Genomic DNA, 12,948 nt, shown 5'->3' on the forward strand with positions numbered 1-12,948 from the left:
TACCTAGATTTCCACACCTTATATAAGACCACATTTACCGGGTACTCAAATTTTAAATTATGAAAAGTCCAATGAGCCTTTGTTGCCGAGCAAACGTTGAATTTTCTCCATGTCCATGGGCTGAAAAAACAAACAAAAAATGAGGGCAACCGCACTGGCTGCTAGCTTAATCATAAAAAATACAACTTTACTTGAAGTATTTGCATTCCGTGTATTATATTATTGCATTTGGCCCACCACCCTCAGATTGATTTTAATTTTGGCCCTTTCAGGCAAAATGTTTGGGCACCCCTGATCTAGTGTATTTCATTTTTTATTTTTAAAGGTAGTGCGACCCCTGCTGGTTGCCGCATGACCTGATCACCTGTTTCCCCCATGTTTTTGTAGTGTGTCTTCTTGAATGGGTGTTCTTAAATGTAATTTCATTGTGCTCCATACAATGACAATAAAGGCATCATCAATCAATCAATACGCAAGTTTCTGTGCCCATTTTTTGCGTAAGCAATCTTTAGAGACCTGACCCCAGATCAGTTTTATTAGGTCCTGATACATACTACCCAAGAAAAGATGGAAGGTGGTCTTTGTTTCCCCTGTGACTGTAGGCAATATTAAAGTGTATTGATAAGATTAATTATTCACTTTTTGTTGTTTCTTTGTGTTTATTGTGCTGCAGGTTCTGCCTACAGAATCATTTTGGTTGGAAAAGATGAAGAAAAAAAGATCAGAATTGGAAATCTTGTTGTTGGACAATCAGGAACACATTTCCAAAAACAAACAGACAAGATATGTGTGGTCACACACGGGGAGTGGAAAGGATCTTCAGTAACGGTGGTTAAAACCTCGAACTTCTTCAGTATGTCCCAGGAAACTATTAAAGAAGAAATGAAGACATGTGTGAGTTTTTGTGAACCTGGACCAAATGTTCTGCTGCTGTTAGTAAAACCCTCCTCATTCAATCTGAAGAAGAGACAAACACTCAACTTCATCTTCAGTTTGTTTAAAGAAGATGCCTTTAAAGTCTCTATGGTTGTCAGAACACATGATGAGAGGAACTGTTCGTCAGTCATACAGCTGATTGAAGACTGTGATGCGAAACAGTACAATATGTATGAAAATGACGAAAGAACATTGATGAAGAAAGTCTGGAACATCATACGTGACAACAGAGGAGCCTTCCTCACCCTTGCTGATGACATAAAACCAGAGCCACACCAGATGAGACCTCCTTTAAACCTGGTTCTGGTTGGGAACAGAGGAGCAGAGAAGACTTTAGCAGCTAAATCTATTTTAAGTAAGACAGATCTTCTTCCAGCCTCCACCTCATCAAAGTGTGTTAAACATGAGGCAGAGGTGTGTGGACATTGGCTTTCTGTGCTACAGATGCCTCCTCTGTACAGGAAACCACCTGAGGAAGTGATGGAGGAATCCTTCAGGTGTGTCTCCCTCTGTGATCCTGAGGGGGTCCATGCCTTCATCCTGGTCCTACCTGTGGCTCCCCTCACTGATGAAGACAAGGGAGAGTTACAGACCATCCAGGACACATTCGGCCATCGAGTCAAAGACTTCATCATGATTCTGTTCACTGTGGACTCAGATCCTGCAGCTCCACCTGTTCTTAACTTTATAAAGGAGACCAAGGAGATCCAGGAGCTCTGTCAGAGCTGTGGAGGAAGATATTTTGTTCTTAATGTCAAGAACAAGATGCAGATCCCACAACTGCTGAAGTTTGTGGACAAGAAGAGAGAGTCATACACAACAAAGACACATGCAAATGCTCAAACAGAAAAATATAGAAAATTGCAAGAGGAAAATCAGGACCTGAAATTAAAGAAAAACTCCACCAGTAAGTAAACTATACCTTCACTATCCAACTCTGATGTGTTTCTTCTTTGTTTCTGCATCATAATGAGACCTGTGGCTGTAAGAAAACTGGATACTGCATAGCGGTAACATAATGACCCGTGCATGCATAAATGCACCAGAACTTAGAAGTCTTTATTCCTAATAAATGTCATGCTACCAGATGCATCCCAAAATTGTTGTGGTTTGGGTGGGGGTTTTTTTTTTTTTTTGGGGGGGGGGGGTGCATTGATTGACCTGGTGGATAGCCCCTCATCAGAGCTAAACAACCAAAGAAAAACTGAAGCTCCTTTTTTAACAGTTTTTGAGCTATAACCATTTTTGCGTGAACAGATACTCATTTTTCAGATAAATTGGGGGTCCGGGGGGGAGGGGAGGGGCACTGATTGGTGGGCTTGATAGAGCCCACCAATGTCATAGTGTCAGCTATGACACCTGATAGAGCTTCATCAGAGCTAAACAACCAATGAAAATCTGAAGCTTCTATGTTGAACAGTTTCTTAGTTTTGAGCGTTTTTGCATGTCCAGACACCCCCTCTTTGGATTGAACCCCCTCTTCAAATATGGGGTCTATTCTAAAACCGTTGGCTGGTGCAGTGTAGGTCGAACATATCTACAGCCCTCCCAAATTTCATGTTGATTGGTGCAGCTGTGTTTGTGCTACGGTTGACCAAAAATCACAGAAAAAAATACGTACGAAAACAATATGACTCCTGCTTACGCTTCGCGTGCGGGGGTCATAATAACGACTCTATACGTACAGTATGGACTAAAGCAGTAGATTTTACCCTATTACAAAAATATCAAGAATGCTAAAATCTATATTATAGTTGACAAAAACGTTTGTTAAATAGCATTTTAGGTTTCTATGATTATACAGTTGAAAAGTCTGGGAACCACTGGAGTACAAGTCACTTGTTCCACAATTCACAGAAACCTTCCCAAACATCACATTTCAATGCAACAAGTCAGTGTGTGGATGCTGGTTGTCCACTGATGTTCAAAATAAAATCCTTTGCATTTTACAGACAGAGATGAAAGCAACAAGTTTTAAAAACAACTTTTGTCTATTTTTACAAAATCAGTAACAAAAGTGACTAAACTATCCTCCCACACAAAGTCAGAACACTGAGCTGCAGCATGTGCTCTAATCATAATATATGTAAACATGTTCACTGTAATAATCACACAATTAAAACTGAATAAGAATTTTAGGTTATTTTTCATGGTCACCACCATACCAAATTTCAGCTTAAATTTAAGCTTATAGTTTAGACAAGCCTGGCGTGGCCATATCCAGCTGTGCGGTCACCCATTGGCAATAAAGGGTTGAACCGACACAACTTAAGCTCTGGTTCTCCATCCAGAGAACCCAGCTGTTCAGTGTTATGATGGAAGGGTGTCCGTCACCTTCTGAAGCTAAACAAAGATTATTGTTTTGGCACAGTTGCCTAAACAAGCATATCATGATCTGTTTAGGTAATATCTGATGAGAACTTTTTAAAAACATAACTGAAAGAATGAGTTACTTCAAACTCAAAAACATTTGCAATATGATTCAGACATGTCTCATCAAAACTTAAACCACAATAATTGGTTAAGTAAGATATTTCTACAGAATAATCCATACACAGCTGAAATGACATAGAAGGAGAAAAAGTATGTGTTCTCTTTTCTCCTGTAACTTGATTAAAAAAATTTTCATGAATATCAAAATGCATAATAACTCTTAATTAAGAGAAAAATCATTCAAATAAAAAGAAGCTTATTCTGTTTATTATTTGTTGAAGAAAAAGAGAATGTCTCTTTTACAAGTTAAGGTGACCTGTTGTGACCCAAATTCAGGTTCAACCAGAACAGAGTTCCATCTCTTTAAAGGGCCCATCAGAGGCCTGGGGTCAAAGCCAGTTTATTTGTTTATTTCACTTGAGGTGACCCCTACATATCCCCCTCTTTTTGCGAGTCATCACCCCTTGATGGTGATGAGTTGCAACACAAAGAGGAACACCTCGAAAGTCTTTCATCCTGAATAAATCCAGTTGGTGAAATGGCATAATCCAAGTGGTAATCCAAACTGAGAACTTTGCGTAATGTTTTTCTTCAGTTTTTTAAATTCTCTCTTTTTTTGTGTGTGATTCCCATAATGTCAGTGGGTAACTCCCATTGTGGTGAAAACTTCAAATCCATTGGACGACAGAGTCTGTAATCCACTGGAAGTGAAAGCTTTGTAATCCAACAAGGAAGAATTATAATCCACAGGGGTAATCCATTGTGATTGTTGTGGTTGATCTGGATTCAACCAATTTCTGGAACAGCACAGCGAAGTGGATCATTGGAAACCCCTTTGGAGAGTCGATCTCCAGAAGGTTGTAGGTTAACAGGGGATCTCTGAATCAAAGATGAAGACGGGATCTCTGGGTTGACGATGGAGACCACCAACAGGAGCGAAGAGACCACTGGAACAGTGTGAAGATGGGTACCCCCAGAAGGATGCAGGTCGAGAGCGTCAACACTTGCAGAGCCTTGGCAGAGGAGGTGGCCCATCGTGGAGGGTGTTGAAGGCTTAGTTGTTTCCAGTTGATACCCTTCTGGTTACTATGTGTTCTGCACTTACGTGGTTATAGGTTAGCCTAAAGTTGAGATTTTACATTAGGCTAATCCTGTGTGTGCCTCTGCATGTTAGCTATCATCTTTTAGATAAGCTACAGGAAGTAGTTAAAGAATGGGTTATTGCTTTAACTAAAGGTTAGATGCAAAGGTTTATGTCTATTAGAGGCTAAAAAGTGCTTCAGGAAGGAAGGCCTCAAATTCAAACTAAATTAACCCATTCTTCCAATCATAACTTGTTTATGTTTGGGGCGAGAATAGAAAAAATAGTCTGGTTATTGTTTTCTGCTTTTGCAGCTGTCAATCAATGAGCGATTTTAGATTCTTCAAATTTTATTTCCCCTTATTGTTTTGGAGTCTATGTCGAGACTCGTGTTTTGAAGATTAGGTAGCGCCCCCCCCCCCCCCCCGATTGTTGTTGGTGCTGCCGATCGACCATACTGACAACCAAGGGGAAGGGACATCTATAGACTGATTGGAGTTAAATGAAAGTTTGGCCAGTGACAAATAAAATTTTGCTTCTCCTGATTTTTCATAAGCACTGAAGAGCTACTTTAAATGAGCCCAGGAGCTACCGGAGCTACTGGGTGGAGACCCGTGGGCTAAAGGCTAATCAACAGTAATAAACTAGATACTGTGCTCTTATTTTGAAAATCCAAATGGGTTACATCCAGTTCAAATTGCATCGGAAAGCGAACTATAAATAGTTATTAAACTTCTTGTAGCACATTACTGTGCAGCGGTAACATTCTCTACAGTGTAAACCAGGCGTGTCCAACTCCGGTCATCAAGGGTCAGTCTCCTGCAAGTTTTAGATTTGTCCCAGCTTCAAAACAGCTGATTCAAATAGATGATTTACCTTCTCAGTTTGCCATCAAGGTCTGCAGAGGACCATTAATTAAGCACTCCTTAGGTTCAGCTGTGTTGAACCAGGGCAGCACCTAAAACATGCAGGACACTGGCCCTCGAGGACTGACTTTGGACACCACTGGTGTAAACAAATGTAGCAGAAACATAAAAAAGCACAATATGACACGTTTTAACCACATGGATGGCGCAGGTTAGGCTGAAGGCTAATCAACAGATAACTCCAAGCCAACACCGTGTGTGAATTAAAAAACAAACTTCCAAGGCTTCAACCTCAGATAAAAGCAAACATTCTAGAACTTACCCAACTGGAGAACAGACCTGAAGATTGTAGCATGTCACGTTAAAACTCAGAAGTCACATGAGAGATAGCTGCTTCTCTATGTCACTACAGCATGAAGCAAGGATTGCGCCCTCTGCTGGTCCGGATGTCCGAAAAATAGGACTTGTGGTGGCGGGCGGTTTTTAGTCAATTTCTCTGCAATAGTAATTTGAATCAAAAAGTTGAGGAATTGCACACTTCTCCACTCCAAGACATTTTGATGTGACTGTTGAGGGGGTACATGCTACAGTTCGAGCCGCTTTAAAAGTGGTGGAAGAAGAATAAAGAAATAAATAAAGACTTGGTGCAGAGTGTAGGGGTCACCTCGAGTGAAGAAACAGGAGTTAATGCCTCAAAGCAGGTCTCGCACAGGCCTGAGAGAAGGCAGGAACTGCTGAACTCTTATTTTAGGCCATGACGGGTCATTTNCTCTAGTGATGCACGAGGTGTTCTGAAACCAAATCAAAATGCAGAAGCATCGTTTAAAAAACCATCTGTGACTCAGTAACTAGAAGGACCTTTAGCAACTGGAGTTATTCAGACCTTGTATCTATGACCTTATCCGACTCACATTGTTGTGGTCCATTCTTTACAACTTTCCTTCACTTCAATGAATTTTGTGTGTTTCAGTTTGCAGATTAATTCCAAGTCCTGCTGTGTTTCATGACCCAGATTAGTGCAAACTTTATTCCAGCATAAACGGTGCTTTGGTTGACTCAGTTTGAGTTTTACTCTTGTGTGTTTAAAGGGATCACTGATTAGTTGTAGCATTTAATAAACATAGATATTAACTGTAAAATAAAGACTGTAAAAATACTATTGCCTGTTTCATTTTGTAAATTTTTTAAAATATATTTTAACACGGACAAAGCCTTTTTATTTACACACAAAGCATTCTGGGTAAATGATGACGTTATTAAATAAAGTCTAATGTTACAACTAATCATGGATCCCTTTAAAGAACGTTATTCCAGAAGGCTTGGAGTTTTTACAGATGCAGTTTTGCAAATTTAAGTTGTGCTTCCTTGYTTTTACAAAAGACGGGTGTTTATTCTAAAACAAAATCTATGTAAAAGTTTCAAACAACCTATGAATGCTGATTCAGCGTGTTTACCCAGYCATTACTTTTATTTAAGATCGGTGCATTTTGTTTTGCATTTATTTTTCTGTGTTTGAGTTCTGTTACTTGTGTTTTCGCCATCATCAGTTCAGTTCTCCTCAGTCAGTTTCCTGCCCCGCCCACACTCACCTGACCTTAGTTGTCTTTCCCCAGGTGTTTACTATTCTCCCTGTTAGTGTTCCTTTATGTCTGCATTAAGCTGTGATCCACAGCCAGTCATGATTTACCCCGTTTAAGTCTCCCGTTGTTCCTATGAGAAATTCATGTAAGTAGTTTTGCTGCCTTGACAGCCTTTTATTGTTTTTGGAAAACTTTGTTAAAGGAGACTAATTATGGGTCCTAGAAATGTTTATGGTATGTCTGTGGGCTATCCAGACCATGTTCATTCAATTTAATGCACAAAATAATTCTCAGATAATAAAATTTCCCATTTTCTAGTTCTGCCTGCTCTGACTTCCGTTCAGAAGAGCTGTTTATGTTAATGAGCTCTGTTGGTAACGCCCTCCAAAAATCTGTTGACATTAACTCCGCCCTCCAGAGCCAGCGTTTACGTTAGCATGGCTAATAATAGCAGAAGCTGTGTTGTTCAACCATATGGGACCCTGCCGAGTCAGACCCAGAGGCAGAGTCGGTTGCAGCTTCTTTTTTTTTCTCCCCCTCCTCTGCTCTGCCCTCACTCTGCATGCTGTTACCAGAGCAGGGAGCAGCAGCGGTCAAAATACCTCAGAAACTTGAACAAATAAGGCTTTAATAAGCTAAACAGTAGAGGTACATGAGAAAACGTGTTCATAATGAATGAAAATAAATAATTAAATTGTGTCCGTGCTGGTCTCAACCCCTGGTCTCCCACTCTCTGGTCCAACACTCTACACATTGCTCTATTGGAGGCTTGTTGTGAAATGAGCYACACATTACACAACAACAATGTGACGGCTCTTTATACTGGAGGAGGAGCTTCTCCTGGGGGTTGCTGGGTAAGGGGCTGAACGCAGGTTCCGGTGGGTTGTCGTACGGCTTGTGACATCACAAAATGACGGAAGTATAAAACTTGTCGTTAATATACATTAAAAATACATTTACTTACAGTAAATATGCTCCTGGGTGCATTTTTTGGTCCTAGTACTGTTTTTTTAAGAATTACATACACAAAGTTGAGTAAAAAAAACCTTGAAAAAGTGAATTTTGCATTATAGGTCCCCTTTACTAGTTTACCTTTWACAGTTGAGCTTTTGAGACTTGTCCATATCTTGAGTTTGTCACCACTCCTAAATCATCTCATACCTTCCCTTTTGCTATTTTCTAAGGTTTCAACAAGCCTTTGATATTTGTAAATAGACTGTATTATAGTGCCTTTCTATCTAACTAGGATACTCAAAGCTCTTTACTGTAGCGTGTACTGAGGGTAGAAACAGAAGGGTGAGACTGTTTCTGCACTCTGCCACACTTTTGCCAAGTTAGGGCACTAAATATTTTAATTGATAATATTTATACACCTGTTTTAATCACTCATTTATCCCAAAGAGTGAATTCATATGAGTTAACAGTGAACTTTTGCCATTTAGTATTCAAGAAGTAGGAAACCCATTTTGTCTTTTAAAAATTTATTTAAAAAAATAGAAAAATCTAATTTCAGGAAGAGTGGATAAAAATGATAACATAAAAAGACAAACATAATAAAGGCTTAAAATAGTTAAAGGAAGTGGTGTGAGAAATACTTAAGATTATTAGATGTAAATCTAAGATCAATTAAGATTAAATGAGAGTTTAATCTTATTTGTTTTGTTTATATGAAGTGAGTTTACACAAAGTTAACTATTTTAACAGTTTACTTTGGGAGTTTGATGAGAGAGAGATGTTACAGCTGATTTACTTGTTTGTTTACTGTAAGCAAGGACATGATTTTATCCAAGTTTCTGCATCAGCTACAACCAGACCTGACCTCGCTTTAAGCTTCCACAGGAGAGGAGAGCCTCATTCAGACCAGCTGGACATTAGGTCTGACACTTGGCTGAGCCCCAGGATGGTACCTGGTCAGCTGGCAGGACAGCTTGGGTGGACTCTGACTCCTCGAAGTCTGAGATCCACAGACGTCTGAGGTCACTCACAGGTGGACAGGCTGCTGTAGAGTTGATGGAGAGTTGAGGACCTGTTTGGAAACAGCTCTCCAGTGGGTTTGAAGCTTTCCAAGTCAAAAAATGGTCTTTCTTACAGATAAAGTTTTCTTCTTAGTTTAACTGGTTCTGGAATGTTGGCTTTAATAATCTTAGTTCTGAGTTCCATGTTGTTTCTCAGATACGGATAAACATAAAACACAAAAGGTTCAGACAGATGAACAGGACTCGAGTGACAGAAAGAAGCAATTTCTCTTGAAAACAGCTTTCGTGTCTACGTCACTATAGATCTGCAGTCTCCCTCTCAAGGCTATAAGCTAGAATAATATTGTGAAGGTGTCTCTGCCCAACAGCTTTCCATCTAAATCAGTCTGTCTCCCTGTCAAGGAGAGCTTCGTCTGAAATAAAGGAAAAACAAAACATGTTAGATATTTTTAACGGATTTGAACATCTGTATTAAYTGACCTAAATCATCAAGGACAACACTGAAATAAAGAAAATATCATTTTATTTTTCTTCCTTTGAAATTTTTGAATAAGTCTGTATATTCATTAAGTGTTAAAGAACAATGAGTCTTTTACAGGCCAGCGGTCACTCTTTCAGAGATGAGGATGTTCTCATTCTTGATAGGGAGGAACGTTGGTTTGAGAGAGGAGTAAAAGAAGTGAAGAAAGACCGTCCATCATTAAACAGAGGTGGAGGCCTCCGTTTTCAGTTGTCCCCCTCCTACAGCGCTGTCATTGCCAGTATCACTCCACCCCGTTAACAATAGGCGTTAATTAGGTGTCAACGATAGCCATGTGATGTGAGTATCAGTCACATGGAGGCAGGGCTTAAAAGCCTGAATTTTGCCTGAAACTCTCAGACTGAAGAAGTCTCTTGGAGAAGAGACGAAACGTTTCATAGAGAAGAACCCGTCCAGAAGACCTATACAATTTTTGTCTTTTTGATTTTTTACCTGGATTACTGAGATGCATCAGGAAACAATAAGTCTTATTGATACAGAATACAGTATGTCGAGAGTAATCTTTAAAATAACTTTTACATAATAATTCAGTATGAACATAACCTCAGGGTTCAGAGGTCATCACAGAAAATACGTTTTGTCTAGTTTGACCAAAGTGTGTCAGTTTCTGGGCTACATCAGTGTTTTTGTATATCATTATAGAAAAGAACAAAATCAAATTGGCTGATTTAGTGAGACAAAGCTTGAAGGAAGCAGATGGTGTTTATAGAAAACAGGTGCAGCTCATGTCCTGTTCCCACCCATGATACCAGCAGGTATCAGTTTAGGACCTTTGGACTTTTTACTACATGGTTCTGCAGAGTACAGGCAGGAAATGATTTAAGAGGGAACGTTACGTTATCTGCTCCCAGACTAATTGTTATTRTTAATTGTTGTCATTAATTGTTATCACAGTGTGTTTGTGTGACTGGTGAAGTAGAGCCCAGACTCCCTCACAAAAGAAATAGCCAAACATTTCTCTTTTATATTGTTTCAATAACCTCCATTTCTATGTCTCCACTCGTGTTTATTTCAGGAACGCTGTGTTCTGTCAGTGTTAACATTTAACCTAGTTTTCAAATGATTTTAAAAAGAAAACACAACATAAATGTAACACGGGYGTCTATTTTAGTGACAGTGTTGTGTTGGGGCTTTGCACGAGAAGCTTAAAAAAGAAAAGCAATAATAAACAGCTTTACACAAGGAGCATAAGCTTTAGTAACTTGGAACATATTTTAGTTTTTGTTTTACTTCAGATTTTGTTTGGAATGAAATGTTAACAGATACTTGTGTTCCAGTGGAGGCACTCAACATGTGTTGTGTGTGGTGGTGATGGTGGTGTGGTTCACACAATGTTTTACAAGCACCACCCCAAAACACTTGTCCATCCACGTTCTTTACCCACTTTAAGGGTCTTGGGGGAGTTGATGCCTATCTTGAGCCAAGTCAAACAAAATTAGATATAATTCTGTAAATGTATGGAATAAAAAGAGACACTTACTGTATTTCCATTGAGATCTTTTCTTTGTTGTGAGTTGAAAGCACATTTGGGAGCAGGTTTGAGTCCTTTCAATTTGGTGAAACAAGCGTTGCTCTTATTAATAGAAGCTTTTCTGTTGTTAAACTTCCTACTTGGTAAATCTTCTCAGTCTGGATGGGAGCCATCATTGGACCCATGTTCAGCAAAGATCAGGTCAGGACTGTGGTCCACTCTAGGACAGAGCTGTCTCCAAGCCACTCCTGTGTCTTAGTGTACTTTGGGTCATTGTCATGTTGGAAGACCAGTCTAAGGTCCTGAGCTCTGTGGACCAGGTTTTCCCTGATCAGTCTCCCTGCTCCTGAAAGGGATGCCCACAGCTTGATGACGTCACCACTACTGAGTGATGGTTGGACAGATGATGAGCTGTTCCTTGCAACCCTTTAATCAGCCTGTTTATCTTAAAGACCAGATTGTTGGAGGCAGCAGTTACTTCAGTCCCACCGTCTGAGGATCTCCAAGAAAATGACACAACTGTTTAAAGTTCGTTAGTTATTATGGGGTAATGAGCCTTGATTAATTAAGGGGGAAATGCATTGAAATTATTGTGACACCAGTAATAATATAACAAAATAGAAAAATAAAAACAAAGAAGTGGTTTTACATACTTTCTGAAGCCACTTCTTTCATTTTAATCCAGCTGCTCCATTTCTCAGAGGACATCAGTGAGCAAACTCTCACAGGTTGCCCTTCTGCATACAACCACTGAGCGCAGATGACTCATTGTTGCAGATGGAGGCCGGGGCTCGCTCAARGGCTCAGAGTGAGGTGGAGGTAGTTGTGGGTGCTTCATATTTACCATCCAAAGTCAGGGGATTTGAACCGGCAACCTCTCAATCAAAGGCTTGCCTTCTCTAACCTCTGCACAACCGCTTTCTGAAGCCACCATTATATTTTATTTACAGTTTTGGAGCCCTTTTAATGTCAACAGCAAATGAATATCAATCAACAATCAATAAGCATTTATTTATGAAGCTCTTTCTAAAAACCAAACGTACAAAAAAAAAAAAAAAAAAAGCCAGCGAGCCAGCAGGTATAAAAATATGTTAAAAACTGGCCTTGACTACAGAGGCTGTTTTATCTGCACTGGTGCATCAGGTGTAATTAATGAAAAGCACATCAAAGACTTCTTCAAACAAACTCAAGAGAGTAGGGCTGAGCTCTGACTGCCAGGATTCTTCACAGATGTGCGCTGGAGCGAGTCCTGACTTCCTGCGTCGCTGTGTGGTGGTCTGGCTGCCCAGTCGCAGAGCAGGAAACGCCCACGGACTCCACATGGACTGTTTGTTCCCCTGCTGTCAGGCAGGAGGCTGCGCAGCAGAGATCAACAATCAGTTTGCTGTCAAACGGCTGAATCTGTCAAAACAACACAAACATGAAGGAACAGACCATCTCTGCAAACACTACTTGCACTGCATTAAACATAATTTCACATCCCTGTGGCCTTAGCATTTGTTTTATTTGTATCTTTACTGTTTTTCATTTTTGTAATGGTTTTTTTACTGTGTGTTTATTGTGATTTTTATGGATGAATGAATGATATTTTATTGATCCCAAGGGGAAATTACATTTCAGAACACCTTCTCACAAGACGATAGAACATAAACAAACATAGGAGAACAGGTGCCCCCAGGTAATGCAGCCATAGACCCTGCACAGAGTAAGGATCATCATCATGAAAGGACATCATGAAGAGGCGCTACCCTTAAAAAAGAAAAACTAAATACCATATAAGGATAGATGAAAAAAATGTCTATTTTGTTGTCATGTTTAGTGTACAGAACGAAACAGTCTAAATGTTATACAGACTGCACTACTTCCATTTGACTATAAATGAGAGAAGCACTGCTACAATTAATACATTTAAAAATCTAAATAAAAAAATAGAATGTATATATAAAAACAACTGAAAAATAATTAATTTTGAGCAAAGTATTTAAAATACATTTGTTGGCTCTCTGTGTATACAAAACAGATTTTTTTTAAAGTTGCTGAAGGATATTTTTTACTGAGATGAGC

At 39.5% G+C, this 12,948-nt stretch overlaps 1 protein-coding gene and 1 long non-coding RNA gene across 2 annotated transcripts in view; one reads left to right on the forward strand and one right to left on the reverse strand.

Moving 5' to 3' along the window:
• LOC106523599 (GTPase IMAP family member 8-like) overlaps positions 1-1,851 on the forward strand; it is an 18,926-nt gene extending 17,075 nt beyond the window's left edge. The window contains exon 2 of the mRNA XM_014017085.1: positions 674-1,851. Within this exon, the coding sequence (XP_013872539.1) occupies positions 674-1,851 (1,178 nt within the window). The remainder of the gene's footprint in view (positions 1-673) is intronic.
• A 10,061-nt stretch (positions 1,852-11,912) lies between these two features.
• Positions 11,913-12,948, reverse strand: part of LOC106523606 (uncharacterized) — a 1,969-nt gene continuing 933 nt past the window's right edge. Inside the window, exon 2 of the long non-coding RNA XR_001310915.1 lies at positions 11,913-12,285. This is a non-coding gene — a long non-coding RNA (uncharacterized LOC106523606). The remainder of the gene's footprint in view (positions 12,286-12,948) is intronic.

Source organism: Austrofundulus limnaeus, unplaced genomic scaffold, assembly GCF_001266775.1.
Source record: "Austrofundulus limnaeus strain Quisiro unplaced genomic scaffold, Austrofundulus_limnaeus-1.0 Scaffold161, whole genome shotgun sequence".
NCBI classification, from domain to species: Eukaryota; Metazoa; Chordata; class Actinopteri; order Cyprinodontiformes; family Rivulidae; genus Austrofundulus; species Austrofundulus limnaeus.